This window comes from Erithacus rubecula (assembly GCF_903797595.1).
Source record: "Erithacus rubecula genome assembly, chromosome: 3".
Classification (NCBI taxonomy): Eukaryota; Metazoa; Chordata; class Aves; order Passeriformes; family Muscicapidae; genus Erithacus; species Erithacus rubecula.
In genome coordinates, this window is record NC_136689.1 from 115,997,182 (window position 1) to 116,019,860 (window position 22,679).

Sequence of the window (22,679 nt, forward strand, 5' to 3'; positions counted from 1 at the left end):
GATGGGCCAGGAGAAATCCAATGTGATTATATGAAGCCTAAATCACTGCAGGGACAGGTGATAAGCAGATTTGAAAAGGAGCTCCAAGAGACAGCTGTGAGTGATGTTTATAGGAGCTGCAGTTTGAGCAATGGGAGATCTGGTACAAGAAGACTGCAAGAGCAGGAGAAGAGACTGATACAGAGCATCATAAATTACAGAAGGATGATTCAGTACTCTTTGGGGGAATTAAGACATATGGCCTTCATTACATGTATCTGAGACAACAGCAAAGGGAAGTTTTATATGTTGCAGGGAGGGCTTTTTGGTTAGTTTTATGCAGGATTTTGTATCATCTTTTCTTTTAGCATTCTGGCTACTGCAATTCTGTGTTCAAACACTAGATAAAAAAAAAAATAAAAAAAAGCCAACCTAAAAACCAAGCCTAAAAAAACACCAATGAAGAACATATTGATCCAAACGTGTCCGAAAACTGCACTCTCTAAAATGTTTTTAATTCCTCTCAGAAGTGGCAAAGAAAGGGCAAATACAACAGATGTATTACAACAACACAAATATATAACCTTCTCCTTTTTTTTTGCTTAATAATCAATATTAAATATTTCATCTTTATATGTTATAAGGGTTCTCAACTGCTATAAAAGCTCCAGTAGATTTGGAATTAACACCAACCTATGATACTAGGTGAAATCTTTCCAGACTCATTCTCAAATGGCACCATATGTGCAGAAACTAGCATTAAAATATTTACTTGGTTAGTTTCATGGGATTTTTCTTTTATTTATGCTCTATATTTATTTTGTTAATGGACTAAATTGAATTTTATGTAAACAGAAGCCACACCCTAAGCTCCCTGTGAAACAATTATTTGTCAGGAATTAAAAAAAAGAAAAAAAAAAAAGCACCTGATAAATTGCTAAGCATCACAAGAAAGTTCTTGTGTGAGTGTTTTCACTATGTCTATGTAATGCAATTATGACAATCTCTGTGGAACTTGGACACCAACAAAGCATAAGACAAATAATACTCAGGAATATTTTTGCATTTGAAGAAGTACTTATTTTATACTGTCATATAGAGAAGTACAGGTGAAATTCAAGAACTTACAGGTTTTTTTTCAGCTGTAGTGAAAGGCAGCAGCATTTCAACATGAAGTTTTTTGGTTTACAAAAATTGCTGTTTCAAAGTCTAACTTCCATGGATTGTAATGGACTGGAAAAGATACTCATGTCTCCAGAAATCTCCTTCCTGCCATGGGCAATGCCCATGGCTTGCACCGTGACCCTCTATTCTAAGGACTTACAACAGGATGACTTTTGGTGGGGACACAACTTGAACTACACCTGACTTGCATAAATTTGAAGTGAGCTCATCTTCTACCTCAGAAATATTGGCAAAGCATTTGACCATAAGAGGCAAATGAAACCAAATTCCTGCTCCAAACTGGCAATAAATTAAAGGATTATGAAAAGAAGGGAAAAGGAAATTAGAAGTGGAACCAATACAGTATTTTTCTCCTTGGTAACTGCAATAAACATAAGATTGGCTAGAAGTCCTATTAAATTATCAAGCTATTCTATGACTAACATTTGAAAACAGAACTCTAATTGAAAGACATTCAGAAAATGGAATCCCCATTCTAAGGTTTTGATAGAATTTCAAAAAGAAACAAATGTTCCTCATGAACTTAATGGATTCTGGACTATTAAACCAGAAATAGGTTTTTTAACGATGAGTGGCATGTGTAGAGAAAATATGCTAGCATTGGGAAGATACTGGTTTGCACATAAAGCATGAGCACAACAGAATTGATAAAGTATGTGAGGAACACCAGAGCAGTTTCTGAGTTTTAAGACAAAAATGTACATACTTGAGATGATTCCTGGAACAGCATTTGTGCACTCTGTTGCATTGCAAAGGCCCTGAAAAACAGGCTGTCTTTATGGTCTACTGAACAAAAAAGAGCAGAGTACACTTGTGGAGATTAGGATTTTGTTCCACACTCCCTCAAGTGTATCTCTGTGAACAAGCTGCTTTAGCAAGGAATATCTATCATTGTTCATGATGTTTCTCTAATGCTCCCCTGTGCTTTCACTCTCCTTCCCCTCCAAGCTGTCAGCCAGTCCTTGCCACACTGACCATCTCCTGATCACTGCAGGGGCTGCTCCTGGCAGTGGACAGCCAGGCAGAGCAGGAGAAGGCAGGTTTACTGCCAAGGGACACTCTCTTCCCTTCCCAGCAGTGCTGAGCCATATGAGAACTTGTGGTGCTCGACAGCAACAGCCCTGCCATGGTTGGTGCTGTAGGAAAACCCTGCTGAGTGCCCCCAGCAGATCTCTCTCCTCCTCTCCCCTACAGGGGCTGCAGCTGGAACAGCAACCAGCCTAATAGAGCCTGATAACCATCATCCCACCAAGGAAGGGAAAAAGGCACGGCAGCGCTGGAAATATTCTCTGCCATTTGAGAAAGGCTTCCTGTCAGTTGCTGCTCTCTGCAGAAGAGTATGTTTAAACACACTACCTAGAAGACTGCTATTTTTAGTACAGTCGTGCACTTCAAAGCATTTCCTGCTCAGAAAGTCACACCAAAAGTAAAAGGAGAAAACGCAATGGCTCTGTTGCCTCCCAACACACTGATCCCCCTTGTAGAGGCCATCCCACTGCTGCTCTGCTGCAGTTTCCAGAGAAACTGCACACTCCAGTGACTAATTACTTAAAAATACAACATTCCTCATGGAGGAGAAGTTTTAAATAAACCTGCAAAATAGGTAACACAAGCACTTGGCTAATTTTTACATATGGGAGGAAGAAGGAGGGGGAAGGATGCAGGAGGATGGAAGAATTTAGCTCAAGAATCTGTGTTCTAGTCTTGTACTAAATAGTTCCAGCTCTGATCTAAATTTAGGCAATGAGCACTTCCTGTGGGAGACCATCTTCCAAAGCTGAAGAATTTTGATGCTAAATATTTTTAGTGATTTTATAATTGAGGTAAAGTGGTTATTTGTTTAAAGGCTTGGCCTTCAGACAGTTAAGCACATTATTCTATATTCCCCACCACTTCCTCTCCTTTTCCATGCTGGACTTCTGTTTATTCAGCACCAGGTTTCACTGCATTTTAAGTGGGTTTTAAAGTTCTATTTACAACCAACAGGAGCAACAAAAGCCCTTCTGTCATTATCCAGCAGTCTTCCATCACAGACAAGACTGGCTGCTCCATACCTTGGTGCTGAGGAAGCTCTTACCACTTTATCACAACTCCTGCACTGCTTTGTGGTTTTCTGAACAAACCCAACTCCTGGACCTTCCTGTACCTCTGGTTTTCTCTCTACTGGGAGACAAACTCTTTCTTCAAGTTTTAAGAAGAGGCAATACATCCACAGCCCACACTCCAATCCCCTCAAATCCCTCCCCAGCCTCAGAAACATAAAATCTAAAAATAAAAAATGAATAGACTATTCACTTTACAAAGTTTGTAATTCAGGAGACCTGATTTTCAACTGCTTGGGGTTGGCAATGCTTGTAGACACTAAAGTCTCTTTCTTGAAAGTTGGTTTTATAGTTAGTCTCATGTTTACATTTAGGGTGAGACACAACTTGCCTATGAAAAAGCAAAGCAGCTAAACTGCTCACCTGTGCTACCACTTGTCAGTGGAGATATCAGTAAAGAACAGCTCACCTCATCTGTTTTAGATACACATTAGGATAAGATAAAAAAAAAATCCTGGAGTTCTGTGTTTCCATCAGCAATAAAAGGAGTTTGTGGACTACCTTGGACCAGACAACAAAATTATGGAGGGGACAAAGCCTGCTCTCTGATAATTGGTTCATAAACTAAGCTGTTTCTTGTGTACTCCCCAGAGATTATGCAAGAGGAAATTTTAATTCTTTTAGAAATTTAATTCTTGGGGAACAAACCACTGAAAGCCATGATTTTGATCTATGGATGAAGAGCATAAATTTTTTTGTGATTACCAAATTTTGCGTTCTTGTTGAGTACCTAATATTGGAAGACCAAAGATCTCTACTTTCAATCTAGTACAGACTTCAACATGTATGATTTGAACTAGGAATTGAGATTTATCAGACATTTTAAAAATACACCATTCTTGCCAGTTTAGCTGTGAATTTCTTGATATCTGTGTTTTTCTAGCCAAATGAACCATAAGTTCTCACCGAGAATCAAAACTGTGCCTGTACAGACACTACAAAATACAAGCTTCTATTGAAAACTAAACTAATATCCAGGCTTGAGGATAAATCAGTGCAAATTTCAATGAGGAGAAATTAGTACAGTTTGGCTTGGTTTCTCCTGAAGCGTGGGAAGGATTGAAAAACCACAATTGCTCCTACATAGTGGCAATAGTTGTCAAATTTTGTTGAAACAAAAGCACTGAAGTAACCTTAGGAGCTGCCTGGATAACTGAGATTTTAACAATGCTTCATCTACACTGGAATGGCACATTTGGCCTCTATGTTTTGTGGTTATAACCACTGTTGAAAGACCTGCCTACTAGTTATAGACTGCCAAAAGGGCAAATTAAAAAAAACCCAATGTTGTGACTTCAAAATGTCATCTATCCCTCCTCAGACTCACAATACAATATAGAGAATATAAAAAAGAATGTCTTTATGCACACACAACAAAAAGATACAACAGCTCGCCTAGTCTGCACATTAGAAAACATACAAAACTTGTAAAATTAAGGATATGGCTGGAAATGAGTCATGTGAACATCAGTGTTGTATATGAACTGATCATGATTTACAAAGTAAGGCTTCACACACAGGGCTGCCTAGGGATTAATGAGCAGCTGTGAGATTTGATAGTGTAGGACAAATCTAAGGATCATTAACTCCAGCTAGTTATAACCTACCCAGAAAATACTTTATACTAAAATTGATATTGTGATTACCCATTTTATAAATAATATAAAGAGCAATATTGAAGCAGCAGATTGCTCCTGCTGTGTCCCTTTTTCTGGCAAAGCTCTGAAAACTGGAACACTCTGGGTGATGTGGACCTGGTGCTTTTGGAAAGTGAATTCTGATGAAAGCCAGTGATATAACACTTCTTAGCAAAGGTCCCAACAATACAATATTTGTTATGTTGGGTAGCACAGCAACAAGTAATCTTGCACAAAAAACAAAGAAATTCTGAATGCAAAATTCAATGCAGATAACCTTGCACAAGGAGACATGATCCCTTCACAGAACAATTAATCATCCACAGAAACTTGAGGCTGAATATAAAGAATTTTTAAGGCAACAAGAAAACCCCATCAAATCCTCCAAATTGGCACAGAAGTCTATCTGCTTTGATTTTAATTTGCAGGTCAAGCATAGCACAAAGACCAGTAATGCAAAGTTGTTATCAGTCCTTTCAAACAACTCCTGTTCTTGAGCATGAACCTGTTTTTCATGGGAGGAGTGTAGCTGCTATGCTGGGCTAGGTCAAGGACCCATTTAGCAAGCACAACAGCAGTTCAACATCAGCCTGTGGGAAAAGCTGTCAATTAGTTACCACTAACCAAGAGTCACGAGCATTTTCTCTTTGCCTGACCACCACGTGGGAAAGGAACCCTGCATTATCCATCTCCTCCCAGGCAGAGGCTGTGCTTTTACACAGTGTGATCATCACAACCTAGTAACACTGAGTAAAGATTGGACTTCAAAAGACAGGTAACAGCCTCCTGAAATGCCAAGATGCTACTCTTGGCAGAAGTCAGATGGCAGGAATGCAGGCCTGGAACAAGTCATTCACACATCATGCAAAGATCAGCTTACCTGTTCATTAGGCTCAAAGCTTATCTCTTCTTTTTCCGTCCTCATCGCTATTAACTTTGTGCTACTGGAAGGGTCTGTCTTACTGTCCAACCGCTCCAGTTTTGGGGGTATGTCTGGTAAACCAATATCTTTAGTATCATCTTTATCTAGCAAGTAGCGAAGTAGTGCATTATTATTCTTCTTAGGACTCGCTGGCTCCTGTTTAACAGTCACCTCTGAACCAGGAGCTGTGCTACTGGACTCCTGGTTCAGCTCTTTGCCTGTGGCCTCTGCTGTGAGCTTGGCCAAATCTACAGGAGAACTACTGTCCTGCAATAGTCTGTGCAAAATTTTATGCTTCTCCTTGAGCGAGGTTCCGTGTGCTGAACCAGACCCAGGCAATCCTCCCGTGGAGTCCTTGCTAATGTCTCCCATGGTACTGGACAAAGGTGAAGGCTCCATCTGATCTGATTTGGTGGTCAGCAATTGTAAGAGCTTTGTCTGGCTTTTTCCATCGTGCAGTTTATTCTGTCCATCAGGTCTCTCGCCGCTGACGACCGGCGGCATGTTGCTATCGCTGTTGTCTTTCTGTTCTCCTGAATGGCAGCTGCTCTCTGCTTGTCCAGTTGTACCTTCTGATTGCTCCCCATATATTCCAAAGCAGTCTTTAGAGTCCAGGCTTCCCATCTTGCTTAGCTGGGGAGGATTCATATTCACGGGGGAATTTTGTAAATTTCCCATTTTTAGGTCAGGTGAAGCCAACGAGGATCCTAGAGAAACGCCGTGGCCCTCGCTGAGGGCCTGAAGTGCGTTCAGGGAACTGTTGGTGTAGTTATGGCTATTTCCTGTGCTGCTGCAGACTCCCACAGGTGAATGTAAGCTCCCTGCAGGGGAGAACTGACTGGGTGGGATGCGAGGACTTCCCGCCACTCCAGGGCTCACGCGATGCCTTGGGGAAAGCATAGAGTTTGGCTGCCCTGGGTTCATGCCAGGGCTGCTTTGTGAGGGGCTATTCATTTTTAGTGCATAGTTACTACCCTGAGGAGTGGATGCTTGTATGCTTGACACATGGTTCATTCCCCCTGAACCACCAAACCTGCCTGCTGGCATGCCCACTTGCTCCTTTGGGCCATTTATGGCAAAATTTATATTGCTACTGATGGTCATATCCTGACCTGGGTTCCCACTGCACATGGCCTGATGGGCAGGGCTGCTGGAACTAATTGGGTTCAATATCTTCCCCATTCCTTGTCCAGTCAAATCCTGATTCATTCCACAGACATTCTGCTCTCTATGTGGCAAGAGGAAGAAAAACAGCCTGTTAGCTAAATGACAGTGGCCAACTTGCAATTACATTACGGAAAAAGAAGCAAAACCCCAAACCTCACTTTAAAATAACACAAAACCCCCACAATCAAAAATAAATCAACAATTTGACAAAAGTGATATGCAACTCTCAACATGACTGAGTATTAACAGTATGGTTTCTCAGTACCTCATTAGAAAACAATGAAAGAGAGGAAAAACAAAATTAAACCCCACTTAAATGACAGTCATTAGAAATGCTGATAGGTTACAATTTCAGACTCCCTTTAATGTATCTCTCCTCTACAATTTGGCAACAGCTAACTTCTAGAACTGAAAGAAATCTCATCTGAAACATATGACCCAACAAATACATGTTTTACAAGACAGCTGTGGACAGCTGTTTGCTGGAGCTTTGAATTTCTCTGAGTTAGCCCCACCACAAGGCTGCAATGGGCTATTTGCCCACCAAGTTCATAGCGAAAAGAAAGTTGAAAAAGTCACATTTTTACACTGCCAGAGTATTTCAATACTGCTCCAAAACAGCATGTGAGCCAAGGGAACTACTGGATACTGGTTCAGAATGAGAACAGTCTGTTAGCAATCCAGTCCTGCACAGGCATTTAGGAAAAGGGGAGAAGAAAAACAACAAACCACACACATACGAACTGAAACTTGTATTTTAGAGATGTAGGCCACAAGACAGAAGAAACACAAGAGACACACACACACACACACAGAGAAAAAGCTCTTGTGAGAGCACCTGAAGGTCACTTTTCCTCAGTAGATTTTAATTAGTTTATGGGAGGATATAATACACTTTTTACTCTGTGCTAAAACTTAAATTAGGAATATCAGGCATACTCCCAAATGATAAAAGCTACAAAAGAGACAGAGTCAAGTAGGTTAGGAAGGAAAAAAATGAGATTCTGACCAAAAAAATCAAATCAACTCTGGACTTCCAAAACCAAATACAAATGGAACATTCCTAATATGCATTCTCCATGAGACAAAAACCATTCCTATTTGCACAGTGTAAGTGCAGATAAATCTTCACTTTTGTTAAGGCATGAGAAGTGAAATAATCAATGAATACAGAGTAGCAAATCTTCTTATTCTGTATTTGTTACCTTAGGTAAAAAAGGGAGATTTACAAAACCTTATTACAAAGACAGTAGTACCAGTACCCTTCTATAAAAAGTGCAAGAAAATATATGAATACCATTTTAAAATTATTTGTGCTTGCTTTGGAAAACTTAAAATTTGGCACTTTAATAAAATATTAGGTCTATCCAGCAATCCAAAGAAAACAAATTGCAGACAGCTTTTGTTAACATCAATCTAAATGGTTTCAGTTATAATTATGTTTAGCACTGTTTTCTTCCTCTCAAGAAAAGTGATACAGAGGATTCAAGGAAAATGGTATTGTAATTATAGTCAGCCAATAAAACCTGAAGCAAAATCTGTACAAATACACCAGGACATGCAATGACTTAATAAAAACTGCATGTTGAAGTTCCAATGTTGGTCATTACTCAGCCCTGACTTTAGCATATTATTGGCTGTACTTTTTGAAAAAAACCCCAAATTAACAGCAGTGACACTTCTCAGGACTGGACATATGAAACCCACTAAGCCAAACACCAGAAAAGATAACACACAAAGGTAATAAAACAATTAAATTACAGTTTGTCTAAAGTGCAGTCCAAGTAATCATAACTCAGTCTTTTAAGAAGAACATGAATCAATAACTGAATGTAAACTACAAGAATTCTAAGTTTCCTAGATTTAACTACAGTTGGAAAGTTTCTTGTATCTACTATGCAAAATACAGGAAATTAAAATACTGAAATTAAGGACATGGCATTGAAAATCCAGCATGCCATTTTAAAAATGTGAAGTAATCCTACAGCCTTTTCCTGCTGCAAGCATTGGTTTCAAAATCTTACTTTGTTTCCATGATATCACTTCTGGGTCAACTGAAATCTATCAGCCTTAAACAATCCATTTGCTTTGGCAAGCTGGTACTTTGCTTGTCTCTGAGCAGAGTGTGGATGTGAGGAAGTGGCCAGGATTACCTGTGAAGCATATGCAAGGAGATGACGAGCTGAGGTTCACTGGTGGTCTGAGAACGGATGAGCTTGCTCTTGGTTTGGGCAGAGACGATGGTGCCGTCCGACAGGGAGAAGCGATACACAGGGCTGAAGGCCAGTCCCTGCCTCAGCACTGCAGGCAAGCACAACACCACAGTTCAACAATGAGGAGCAGCAGCACAGGCTCACTGCTCAGCATCTGACAGCACCCACACCGCAGATGCGGCGCCAATTACGCAAAACAAACAAAAAGAACGTTCCGGAAATAAAGAGATGCAATGAATACGAAATAAAGGATCCTGCATGCTGTAGGGTGATCAAATAAAAATCTGTAAAGAGTGACAGCAGTACCAGGAAGATACTATGATGTAGAATGCATTTCAGGAGCAGACAGGAAGTTCTTGATGTCCATTTCACTTTTCATCAAATATGTGTCTAATTCCTTTTGCTCCTCAAACACTTTTTCATTGTACCATCTACATCATGATGATTTAATATTAAAATCTTTAGTTTTTATAGCCTGTATATTCTCCTCCTTACTGCGTGCCTAAATTGTCTCGCAACTCTCACTACTTCATTAATTTAAAAAAATGCATAAACTCTTACATAAGAACAATTAGAAATGAGAACTGGAAAGAGAAATTATTATTTCTAAAAGAACAATACAATACATACATATATCAAAAAAATTACAACCTAAACCAAAACTGAGGGTCTGTTACTCTTTCTCAGTGTTAACTGCATTTAAGGTTGGGGTTTACTTTACTTTGGGGTTTACAAATTCTGCATATCCTTTAAGTTTTTTATGTAAATCTGAACTTCAACAAATTCAGTTCTCTAATTTCCATAGATCCCTGTGACACTTCTTTAATGAAAAATTAAAAAGCTTTATTGAAAAGAAAATCTCCCAAACATTTATTCTACTGTTTACTCTGCCATCAATGAAACGAGTGTGGTCACTTGCAATTTCTAGTCCAAAAGCAATCATATTAGGACTGCAGCTATGAGAGAAGTAAATCTTCATATAATTCTTCAGAAAAAAAAATTCAAATTAGGCACTCCAAGTACATTTAATTTGTGATTTTTTCATGCATATGTATTTTCTGTGGGGTTCTTTCTCTCTTTTTTTTTAATTAATGGTATCATATGATCTTCATTTCATTGCTTGTCTTTTAATATTTCCTGTTGTAATTAAATGACATGGTTTTCCAAGTGTGGCTTTATTTTTCTGGTCTACAGAGCTACCACATTTTCAGCCTTGCAAGACTGGTTACAATTGCTTTCCTTCCCAGTCCCCCACTGTTATATATTGTTCTGCAAGGTTTCAAAGTATTATCTAGGCAGCAAGAAAACAGGAAGCACAATTTAAACAACCAGAAGGGGTTTTTCAGAGTAAAAATGTAATGAAAAACAAAAACCTACAACAGTGAAACAATACAAAACAAAATTTCACTGTTAGGTATGTCATTGTTTCAGTTTAACCTTTGGGCACCAGAAGGTCCAAAGCTCTTAACTTTAGCATATACCACATCAGGAAATTCCAGTACTCAATGCCAACAGGATACAAGTGAAATCTCTACTTAAATCATTTTCCAAACTAATTCTTTAAGCAAACAAGAATGTTTCCATATTCCTCCTGAGGAAATGCTATTTTTCTGACTGTGGCCAATAAAAACTGACCATATACTCTACATTTTATACTGAGAGATAATTTTAAAGCATGATTTTTATTGTTTATCAAGCTAATGCTGCATTTTTTCACACTGTAATGCTGAATTACAGGACATCATTACTTTCTTTGCTTCCCTTCTCAAACCACAATGACCTGAAAACTTTAAGCACAAAGATGCTACAGCCCAAGATATGACTTTTTTTTCTCCATGCTGCATGGTAGGGGAGTGAAATATTTCAGCCATTATTCCTCTTCACTGCTGCATCATTTGTAGGAAAGTAATTCCAGAGGTTTTTACTCTTATCACTCACTCTTTTCACTCTGACAAGAAGAGAAGAACCCTCTCATTTAGACTAATTCTACAATTTACATGATGATCCTAAGCCACAACTGCAAAATGATACAGTGTGAACCACAAAACACATATTTTCACCACTTCATAGAAAGCTTAAGAGAGAACCCCTTCAACCTTAGGACTCAGCCCTAATTTATTTGGTCAGGAATAACTTGAAGACTGAAATAATAAGTGCTGGGATGTCATAACACCTACCCCTAAATTATCTTTGGCACAGATGGGTCCTTACTTGCAACTGGTCTCTAAACCCCTGGTATAACTTCAATTGCATACTGCCTTCTTCAGGTCTGTCTGAAATCACAGCACGAGGCTGTGAACTTTTAGCATTTCTACTGTATATACCCCCAAAACTGTTATCTAAAATAACACAGTATTTCTGTGATTCCACATTTCTAAAACACCACCTGAAGATTTCAGGGAAGTGGAACATATTAAAGAATATTTAACTAATGCCTCATGACTAAAGCTCTTTTTTTGTGTGTGTATTTGGTGGAATAATTAGATATTCCATTTACAATTTAGTACCCAAGATGACACGTCTGTTGCTTAATGACCATGGTAACTATTAGTTACAAGCCAGCTGTAAACCCTGTTCTTTAAACATGAATCCAAAGAATGATGCTTCTGTACTGGAAATGTTCCAGCTATTCCCAACTGGTTTTGAAATTACTTTCCCATGGACTGGATAGGGTTATTTGCTTTTATTAATTTGGGTCTGTGTTACTAGAATTAGAAGTATAAGGGTTTTATGAAAAATCCCCACCAAGTCACTACCACAGTAAGCTCATGGGGACCATTCCAAAGTGCAGTACTTTCCTACTTCTTACCTGCCATAATCTTTTCTGAGTAGATGTGCTTCTGGTATATCCTGTAACACTTATCAGCTAGAGGCAGTGCAACAATGTAGGGTTCCAAATTGTATGAGAGGTGCAGCTTTGGGAATTTACACTCAGTGTTTCTCACAGGAAATGTGACAGTAAAAGTCCATTTTTGCACAGAAAGGGAATACAGGCAATGAACTGCAATGTGTAAGTTGAGGTTTTGAAGAATAATGGTCAGTGAACATTTTGGCGGACAACATGCAAGGGTCTTTCTTTCCAAAATGATTTTGACATTTAGAAGATTTAAAACACACTCCAGGATGGCACAGTTGTAACAAGAAGGCTAAAACAACCAGTGAGAAACCTGAAGACCTCCCTAGAGAACCATCAGTGTGTTAAGTAAAACAGCTTGAGAAAGGGATTGTAGGTAGCTGGTGAGTGTTCCCTGAAAGCACAAACAGAGCACAACCAAGAGACATAGATGACAAACAAGTTAAATATATAAAGTGCTAAAGTATGAAACCTAACCTTCCTGGTGATGCCTCTTGGCAAAAGATATTTCTCCCTCGTGCTGCGAATGGAACCTCTGAATGCATCTTCTCACCAAATCCTCCCAGCCAGGTTTCATAGCTGCTCGCATGGTACTTGTGTCCAGTGAAGTTATTTTGCCTGATATTAGACACATTAGAAAGTATTTGTTATAGCAGTTTCCCCACTGAGGAAAAGGAAATAAAACTACAAACTTCTATTGCACAATACCTTGAAGATCCTGGCGTGTAGTAAAGCTCTCTGAGGAAGGAAGAAGGGGTCTCTCCTTCATTGGAGCTCTTCTTGCAACACAAATCAAGCAAGACTGCAAATCTTAGAAAGAAATGTTACTTTGTTTAATTTTTATAGAAAGGGAAGACTTTTGTTTCCACAAAGACTTCAGAAATACTTTTAAAAAGTTCTTTAAATCAATTTGGACCAAAAATATAGATTTTGCACCAAGAAACACATAGGCAAAATTCAGTGGGTCTGTATCTTCATTACCTCCTAAAACATTAAATAAAACAGGAAAGGTGGGTTTGTTCTCTTTCAGAAGAAAAATTAGCAAGGACTCCAACACAATCCATAACTATTGGCACATGTTTATTATCTATCTGTAGTAACTCAACTACTCAGGAGGTAAGTAATAAAAAAGAATATACTGCATGCACAAAGAGCACATTTCTTCAACATTCATCTTTTTGTACCTTCTAAAGCAAATTTCTTAAATTTGCCCCAAATACTTGTTCTCCCTGAGAACTCACCTTTACAAAAAATATTTTTACTTACCTGAATATTACAAAACAATCTGAGGAAATTTACCTGCTGAAGCAGTGAATGGTAAAGGAAGTGGTGAACCACGATTGTCTTCAAATTCTAAGAATTCAAAAAACTGCCCTTTGAAACTTTCTTCCTAGTCAGCTACATTTTTCTTACAATTGCAGCCATATGAAACTAGGGTATCTCTCTTTGAGGCAAACAGAATTTCTCTCAGTCCTCTCAGCTGGTTTAACAAATAGGTTCATGCAACTGTATACACTCACAGCCAAGACAAAAGTACATTTTTAGAGTTAAATAAAAACCCAAACAAAACAAAAAAAAGCCTAAGAATTTTTCCAGTTTTCAGGACTTAGAGGTCACTTTTTCAACTGCTCTGAAAGTGCATTAACACAAACTGGAAAAGGTAATTACCTTCACCGTCCTCCTTGAAAGAATTTGGTTGAGAAACAGCAAAGCACTGCATAGTTTCATATTTCTGATGTGCTTCCTGGTTATCATGGCCTTCTTCAGAATCAGCAAGAGGTTTTACCAGCATCCGACAATTAAAAGTATGGCTATTACGCCTAGGAGTGTCACCAGACCAAGATCCCCCATTCACTGAGAAAAAGCAAAATCACATAGTGAGACAAATCTGGTACCAGGCACTTCTGCTGCTTATCCACAGGAAATTAATCAAGATGCTTTACAAACTGATTGGGAAACAAGCTCATTTAACAACAACAGCAATTCAATTTTCATATTAAAGCCCAAACCAGCACATAACTAGGTCATTTAGAAAATTAACAGATTTTAAGAGCATTGCTAATTTGTTCACCTATTATGTTTTTTTCAAGTGACTTAAAATCACATAGTAGAAAAGCAGAATAAAAGTCTAAATATTGGTGCATGTAAAAGTTACATAGCACAGCAGAAGCTGACTGGGTAGATCAAGCTGATTTCTGAGACTGCAAAAAATGAGGCAGTATGTAGGATCTTTCCAGTAAACTTCTAAGGGACTACTAAAAGACATGGCTGCATTGTATAAAAATCTCTGTCCAAACTAGAAAGGGAAAGAAACGAAACTAATCTGCACTTACAAAAACAGGAAGCAATACAATAGGGAATATATTGAAACACACGGTCACAGCTGCAGTGGGAAAGACTGAAGGGTTGAAATGACCTGGGTGGAGCTATGGATAAAACTAAAGCCTAACACAGTGCTTAAGACAAGTAAAAAAAGAAACAAAATCCTGAGATGCACAAATATAGCTACTAGACATCAGTCAGAGCGAATTAATGTTACACCACATTAGGAAATGGCAGGGTCATATTTAAAATACTCTTTGCTTGCCCTCTTCAGTCATAAAATGCAATAAATGCAGTAATATATTGACTTTAGCCATTTACATTTTTGCTTCTTCAGAGTGTATAAGTACAGTAATAAAAGGCTAAAGTGAATTGAGTAATACTTTTTAAACTGCTATGAGTAAATGAGGAACCCAGAATTGACTATCTCTTTTCATCTCCTCCAAAACTCAATGAGATTAAAACTAATATGAACATGAATCCAAAAACAGCTTCAACTAACAAAAACAGTTTCTGAAAGTAAAAACGAAATACTGATGAAAATAAAAACATTGAAATAAAAAATCTAGTGTAAGGAGGTTTCTGATTTTTCTTTCATATTCCTCCTTTCCTGGGCCATTCTTGGAACAAGCAGCCTAGACAGAGAACTAACAGAGAGTTCACATAGCTAATGCTGTCTTTTAGTGATTCACTCTGGAGATCCATTAAAAATATCAGCTAACATGAATTACTAAGAGCAATTTTAACAAAGAAGAATTTGAAAAGAGTGGAGGATGCTTTTGAGAATAATATTAATCATTCATAGTCTATATATACATTAAAAATAAATAATGTATATGATGAAACTGTAGGTAGTGTCGGGACATTAACTTAAGTTATTGAAATGCTGACTTATAAAACCAAAGTTAAATAAATAATGGTATGATATGAGGAAAAGTTATATACCTAAAGATTTTGGCAGCAGGATTTTGACAAATTCATTGTGGTCCCCTACATGCAGGATGCTGTATATGCTTGTGTTCATCAGCTCTTCTTGGTTGTACCTCAGGTACTGTGTCACATTCTCAGAAACAAACACAACATTGCCTTCTGGGTTCACTACAAAGAAGAACCCATCTAGGGCCTAAGGGGTGAAAAACAGAGAGAGAGAGAGTGAAAAACACAATAGCAAACAATCAGATTAATAAAATACACAGAAAATAAATACTTCATTCAGAAGGCATAACTGTATCTTTCCTAATCCATACCAGTTCTTTTATTATTGTCTGTAAGAGCAAAAGACACATTTCAGATTGAGCATCTAATCTTACTTTTATGACACTAGTGTAAAAGCACAGAAAGATACACACTTTGCACTATAATGAAACCCACACATGTAAACAAACCAAATCCCCAGCCAAACAAACAAACATAATGGAAGAGGTTGCCATCAATCTATCTTTCTGTATGAACTAAGAAACTCAGACCAGAAAACCCACAGCCTGTTCACTCCTCTGTGCAGTACAGGAAGATTGATCCCAGGAAAAAACCACAGGACATCCTGGCAGAAGGCAAGGAAAACACTGGCAGGAAGAAAGGCTCTGTCCCCATGCCCAGCAGTGCAGCTTCATAGAGATGAGGCCCCATGGAGCCAGGAATGTGAGGCATTAAAAGCAGGGAAAGGCAAAGGGAGCTGAGAGCAGGCAGTGTGCAATGAAGATGGGGGGCTTCAACCTCTTCTCCTAGAACTGCTTTCATTTTTCTAAAAATCTGACACCAGTTTAATTCAGTCCACACATCATCTAAGGAACAGGAATCAGATTTTCACCTCCTCAACTTAGCTTCACGATTTTCCAAAGGACGTAAAGTTTCTGTGAGGAAGTGTCTACATTAGTATTTTCTGCTGATTGGTTTCCCTTCTTATCTCTTGTGACAGTGATGACCTGGCTGCAGCATTCTCTCCAGGATATCTGCCCTACCTTATCTGAAGCCTAAGCCAAATACTACATCACTTCTACCCAAGGAGGATAAAGCAAAAATTTGAGTATTAGGAAGAAATTCTCATGCAAACTTTATTTAAGATGCAAGCATGATTGCAGATGGTAGAAATATATCATTCCTCTAATTTTATGTCACATGAGCAGATAAAGGGGGAATACAGTTAAACATAAAAGCACCAAAGCTTTTGGTCTAAGCATTCAATTAACAATCTACACAGACTCCTGCAGCTCTGCCTGATTTATTCACCTCTCTAAGGATTGGCAGGAAATCACTTGGAGAGATGTTAGTTATTGTATCTCCAGGGACAGAAATAAATTAGAAAAACAGGCCACCCACAATTCATTGTGGGTTAAAACCAAGTGGATCCATACTAAATCTGAACAGCTGAACAGCTCACTGCAAAACAGAACAAGGAGGAGCTGCCACAGCAAGCACAAGGCATTTTTGATTTGACCCGACTTGTATCTTGTACAACTCATGTGTTGGTCTCAGCAGGCAGTTCTCAAGTCCACTGGCTACAGAGAGATGTTTAAAATGTTGCATATTACTAAGAAGTTAGCAAATCCAGACAATAAAAGAGAAGGTTAAGGATGGATTTTACTTCTGCCTTCAGTCACCTAGCAGGAGGCTAAAGAGAAGATAGAACCAGGCTCTAGGCTAGAGATACACAAGGGAAGGATGAGATGCAACCATCACAGGTTGCAAGTCAGGAAACTTATGGGATACAAGAAAAAAAGAAATCAACCACGAAGGTGGTCAGATATGGGAAGAGGCTGCAAAACCCCCTCCCACAGAGATATTCAAACTTTGACTGGATTTGGATCTGGGCCACCTGCTCTACTCCACTTGCAGTGGGAGGTAGGAACACACAAGCTCCAGAGATGCTTCCCAAACAAAGTTAGGTAAGTTAGAAAATGATTCTGCTCTAGGGGAGGGTCAGTGTCACAATGCAAACAGAGCAGCTGAGCCAGCATCAAACACTTTATTTTAGAATTACAACATAATAAAACCCACAAATAAATGTATAAGTGTATACTTTCCCTGACTGCTTCTAAATTAAGGTAAACTAGGTCTTTTTTTTTCCTCCCGTTGTTACAAATTCTAATCTCTGACATTGTTTTTTATCATTGCCTTCTTTTTGCTTCTGATAATTCTTGATTCCTCCTCATGATTCACTTTCTTTGTGAGCTCCATCCTTTATATGTATTTTCTTAACATTCATTACATTTTCCTGCTGAGTAGTATTTATTTTAACTAACAAAGATTTACAAATTAATAAATTGAGGCTCTAGTGTAATTTTCAGCATAATATTTTCTAGTATAATAATCAACATCTCTGCTATGGATTAGTGTCTTAGGCTGCATTTCACCACCACTTAAAGCCAGTGTAAGCATGGCCTTTTTGATTTAGTACTTCCTACATCACAACAACCTGTGCTGTGTGAAGCTATGAAGAGTTGGACCAGAGAGCTGAGCTGGCTGAAAATGAATTGAAGAAAAAAAAGATGCTAGCCACGTCAGTCCCCAGCTGGCCAACCACAGAAGCCATGATATTTAGAGCTGGCAGAAGGGTGTGGGTTTGGCTGAACCATCCTGCTTGGCAGCTGTCCAAACATTAATTCACAGGGGCTGCACAACCAAAGCTATCACAGATGTTTATTGGAGTCCTAAGGAGAAAATTTTCAAAGGTGGAGATGGCAAGCAAGAGATTATGAGAGTTACTGGCATCCCACAATAATTTGCAGTTTTCCCCACTGTTTCCTAGAGTGGCAACTTCTTTGGCAAAGAAGGGCTCTCTGTGCTGTTCCCTCACAGCTGTTTCTTGGGCTGATCACAGACGTGGCCATCTGGGTTTAGAGTAACAAAGAGCCTTATATTTCAGTCTCTCATTTCTTCCTATTCTCTTAAGAAAATAATCCTGCAGGTAAGCAGCAGCAGGCTTTTGAGGAAGTTAGTGCACCAAGACATTTGAATATTTTAGAAGCCTCCACTTCTGTAATAATCTCTTACTTCTGTTCCCAGATGTGAGCCACCACAACCAAAAGCTTTTCTTCAGAGCTATTGGGAAAATGGGTGAGCAAATAATGGACAGTATGATGGAAGAGAAATCAAGAAAACAGATATTTGAGATTATATATTGGAACAGAAAATACATTTGTGTTCTTTAGGATATTGTCATCTCTCTCGACTATTTTTCCACTCTTCCTATCTACTTTATGCTTTAAGCTAGAAATATGTTAAAATATTCCTCAGAGACAGCTGCCTGATGAATTTTACTCACTTTCTTCAGCTGGAAACACTCATTATTTTGAGGATTCTTCAGTTTTATTCTTTAATAAAAACATACAATTACAATTCTAAACCAAATCAACTAATAAACTGTTCATCAGCATTGCCATTTTTATTATTATTTGGCAATGAGAAAAGGTAGGGTTTTTTCAAGAGGTTGTATAAAAGGGTTCTGTAAAGATGAAATAACTGAATTGCAATTCTTTAAGGTGATAAAGACAAAATATCTGTAGTCTTTCCACAGCAAATATAGAACAACTTTCAGTCCTTTTTAAGTTTCTTGGTGCACAAGGACTGTGGTTCATTAATTAAGCTCCACAATGTTTCATTGTTAACATGCAAAAGAAAACTAAACTAAATTAAATGGAACAACAGAATAAATGGGTGATTTTACATGTCATGTTTGCTGCAATAGCCAATCACACAAGATAAGCCGAGAAAAATACAATCTTATTCTTATTTTTCCTGTGATTAAAACAGGTCCTTACAATTAAATTAATAGAAAATTAAAGATAAATTTTAACATAGCAGTGTAAGAGATGAATGCATAACCTTGTTTGATAGCAAAAACAACAACACTCAATTCAGTGAGTATGTATAATAAATATTAAATAAAATAAATTAATTTGTTACCCCCACTTTTCAAAGAACAATGCCTCCAACCTGTCTAATCTTATGTTTTGTAGCATGAATTTGGAGCCTTTATTTTATACTCAGTATAGAAAACTATGTCTTCATTTAGCCAATTATGAAAAACAAAGTAAATACTTAAAACTGTTGTACACGCATGCAGAAATGACAGAATAATTATGCTTCTGCCAAAGCTGGTTCCTTTAGCTTGATTCAGAGTTTGTGTTTTGTATTTCCTAAAGTAACATTTATTCTTCCTCACAGATAAAGCCCACAGCCAGAATGGGATGGCAATAAACAGTTTGCAAGTGAGTTGAAGCAGATAAAGCAGTAGTGCCAAAGGACAGTAGCACATGACATAAGGATCCCTGATAACATACCTACCAATATTACTGCTAACACACATTTGGAAGCCAGGCTTGAATCATACAGCCTTTTGGGGTATCAAAACAACAGCTAAAATCAGACAGGAATCTTAACTGAACAAACTGAAATACACATCTGGAAAATCTCTCCTAGGATTACTTTCATATTCTAGAGGGAAGAGTCCTGCCTCAAGCTGAAATGATAAAATATTAAAGCAGTATAGCAATGACATGCACTTTTAGAGAATATTACTCACTTGCATACTACAGTGCATATAAGTCAATGTTTAAGTGCAACAGGTCTTCCACAGCTGTTGTGGCTCAGAATGAATAAAAGATGCACAAGCAGACACCCAAGACTTGCTATCAGCTGAAGCCCCTCAGGTTGTCCGTGTTACAAAGAAGCAGAACTCTCTGTGCCTCTCCCTACTTCAAGTTAGAGAGAATTTCATCACTGAATGCCATGAGAAATAAATACGCTGCCTGCTCTTTAATGACATAAACCCAAGTAGCCAGGATGGCTTGTCTCTCTCGACCATTCCTTTACAGCCACCTCTGACTACACCTTTTCATTCCATTCATCCTAGGAGGAGCAGAACTGCCCTGAACACAAGGATTTTGTGCTCTTTACCTCAAGCATCATTGGTCCAAGTGCATCCTTGTCGATGACACTCTGACCTGTAGACGATACATCTGCCTTTTGCACTTCATCTTCATTAGCTGCTGCTGCTTTTTCTGCAAGAGAGAAAACGATGTGTTAAGCTGCAGTGGACTGATCTCACTGATACACCAAGAGCAGAGTATTGAGAAGAGCTGTGAAATGCTTACAGTGCAACAGTTCTGAAAATGAGATTAGACAGTATCCCATAATGATTCAACGGAAGCTTATTTGCTTCTCAGTTTTCAGGTCTTATGACAGAAATGAAATAATTTCTCACGTTTCTCTGCTAGACATTTTACCAAACTACAGAGCCTAACACTGGGCAAAGCCAAGGGCTCTTTATGAAGGTGAAGTGAGCAAAAACCAGGATCAAGGAGTAGCAGAAGAGTGATGTGAAAGAGCCTGCAAAGCTTACGGCCGCAGAGCTTTTCCATGTCCGCTATATTTAGCAGGAAAAACATAAGTCCACAATCTACGGTTTCAGTACTGAGAAACGGCGGCCTCAGTTCTGCTCCCATGTCTCCACCCACATTCTTACTATCACGTAATTTTCATACTGCCTTGTTTACCAATGTCTTATTAGAACTACATCAAATTTCAGCTGCTGCATTTGAAAATTACAGGCAAGAAAACAATGATTTCAGGTTCCTGGAACATAATTCCGTATGTTAAAATGTTCTGTATGCAGCATCACAGGTTATACACAACTCCAAATGTAAGGGATATTCACAGAACTTTCAAACCTAGGGTGTTTATAATTCCTATCAAGCAAAGAACTGTATGAATTTTTCTATTTCAATAATGACATTTTAGTTTAAAGATTAATTTACTAATAAAATTACTATGCAAAATACATATTCTAATGCAGATTGCACAGTGTAAATTAATGAGACAAGTTACTTTTTGTTGTTAATCCTATATTCTAAACATTATTTTACTATTTTTAAGCAGCAGTTATATAAAAGCTAGGCCCATCCTGCAATCTTGAATATTAAAAATAATTAGAAATTTCTTATTTTTAGTATGATGTAATGGATTACTTTATTAAACATGCAAGCACACTGAAATTATAACAAGAATTTATGTCTTCAACAATAAACTAGGGGAACATTCACGGTAGAAACTACTGAAAGTACTATGTGCAGATGGAACAAAGGACCTTTGGAAAAATCACTGTTAGTGAAAATTAAAGCATCAGTCATGCAAACTGAAATGTATCCAAGTGTACAGTATTTTCCACTATATGTAGATCTGCAATAATGCAGGTAAAGTTCTTCTGAACTTTTCTTGGCAAAGGTTTTAAGGTCAGTGTGAATATGTGCTGCTCAGACACAGAGTAAAGGAACTGCTTTGGTGAAGCCCTGGGTGTTCTCCTGTCAGTGATCACCCACTGGCAAGAAGGCTTTGGTCACTTGGGCTGTCTCATCTTAGATTTCCATGGTTTCTTGTTTTCATAAAAGGACCCACAAAAATTTTAGCTGTCTTCTTAGGTGTTATACACTATATAAAACCATTGTGAATAATGATTTAGCAAATTGCTCTGAAGATGGAGTTGCAGCAACTGACTAATTTTAAATCACTCTGATTAGCATAATCTGATAGAAATAAATTCACTAGAAATAACAATTAACATTTCCTCTGCCACTTAAACTCACAAGGACATAAAATTAGTATTTCTCATTTAGACTAGGGGTGGGATTTTATTTTTTTCCTTACCCTTCTTGTTTTGGCAAAAAAGCAGAAATTAGGTGTAACAGAAAAACAATTGAACAATCCTTCCCATCCTACAACACAGCAGAGTTGGCACCATATGATGACACGAAACTGAAAACACGTTCTAAAAATGCTAAAAGAACTCTATTTTTAGAGTTGAGCTTTTAATAAAGCCAGTGATGATATCTGTTTCCCATCTGTTCCTGCTAGCATAAAGTGATCTCTATTTTCACACTGCAAAGCATTAGAATGGACAGGGATACCAGCTTCTTGCTCTCACTCAGCCACTGCTTCAGCCATTGATACCATCTTGATTATGTGACTATTCTCTATGAGCCAGAGACAGAGGGGCTGCAGATATGATCCAACAATGGCATGCAAGCACATTAATTACAGTTTCCTCATATCACCAATTTACAGATAAGTTTACGGATTATTTTTTACATTATACGAAATATCTGCTGCTGATTTTGTCACTCTTATAACCATCGAGTTTATATAAACCACCCATAACATTGATAAAAACAATTGCTTTCTTTCATTCACACTGATGAGGTTTTATACAAAGGAAAAAGAAGACTTTAAAAGAAGACTTGATTACTGTAATTGTAATCAACACAAAAGCTGCAAGACCAGGTCAGGCCAAGGATCTCTCAAACT

The 22,679-nt window shown here is 38.1% G+C and overlaps 1 protein-coding gene and 1 long non-coding RNA gene across 8 annotated transcripts in view; one reads left to right on the plus strand and one right to left on the minus strand.

The window, feature by feature from the left end:
* LOC306799014 overlaps positions 1 to 22,679 on the plus strand; it is a 604,175-nt gene that overhangs the window by 387,736 nt on the left and 193,760 nt on the right. The window lies entirely within an intron of this gene.
* The window catches only part of NCOA2 (nuclear receptor coactivator 2), a 187,229-nt gene that overhangs the window by 31,728 nt on the left and 132,822 nt on the right, over positions 1 to 22,679 (minus strand). For all 7 annotated transcript variants that reach the window (XM_079299493.1, XM_079299492.1, XM_079299494.1 and 4 more), the window contains 7 exons: positions 20,277 to 20,380; positions 15,327 to 15,504; positions 13,728 to 13,913; positions 12,768 to 12,869; positions 12,537 to 12,677; positions 9,146 to 9,293; positions 5,784 to 7,053 (listed from right to left, as the gene is read on the minus strand). In XM_079299493.1, coding sequence (XP_079155619.1) covers positions 5,784 to 7,053; positions 9,146 to 9,293; positions 12,537 to 12,677; positions 12,768 to 12,869; positions 13,728 to 13,913; positions 15,327 to 15,504; positions 20,277 to 20,380 — 2,129 coding nt within the window. The remainder of the gene's footprint in view (positions 1 to 5,783; positions 7,054 to 9,145; positions 9,294 to 12,536; positions 12,678 to 12,767; positions 12,870 to 13,727; positions 13,914 to 15,326; positions 15,505 to 20,276; positions 20,381 to 22,679) is intronic.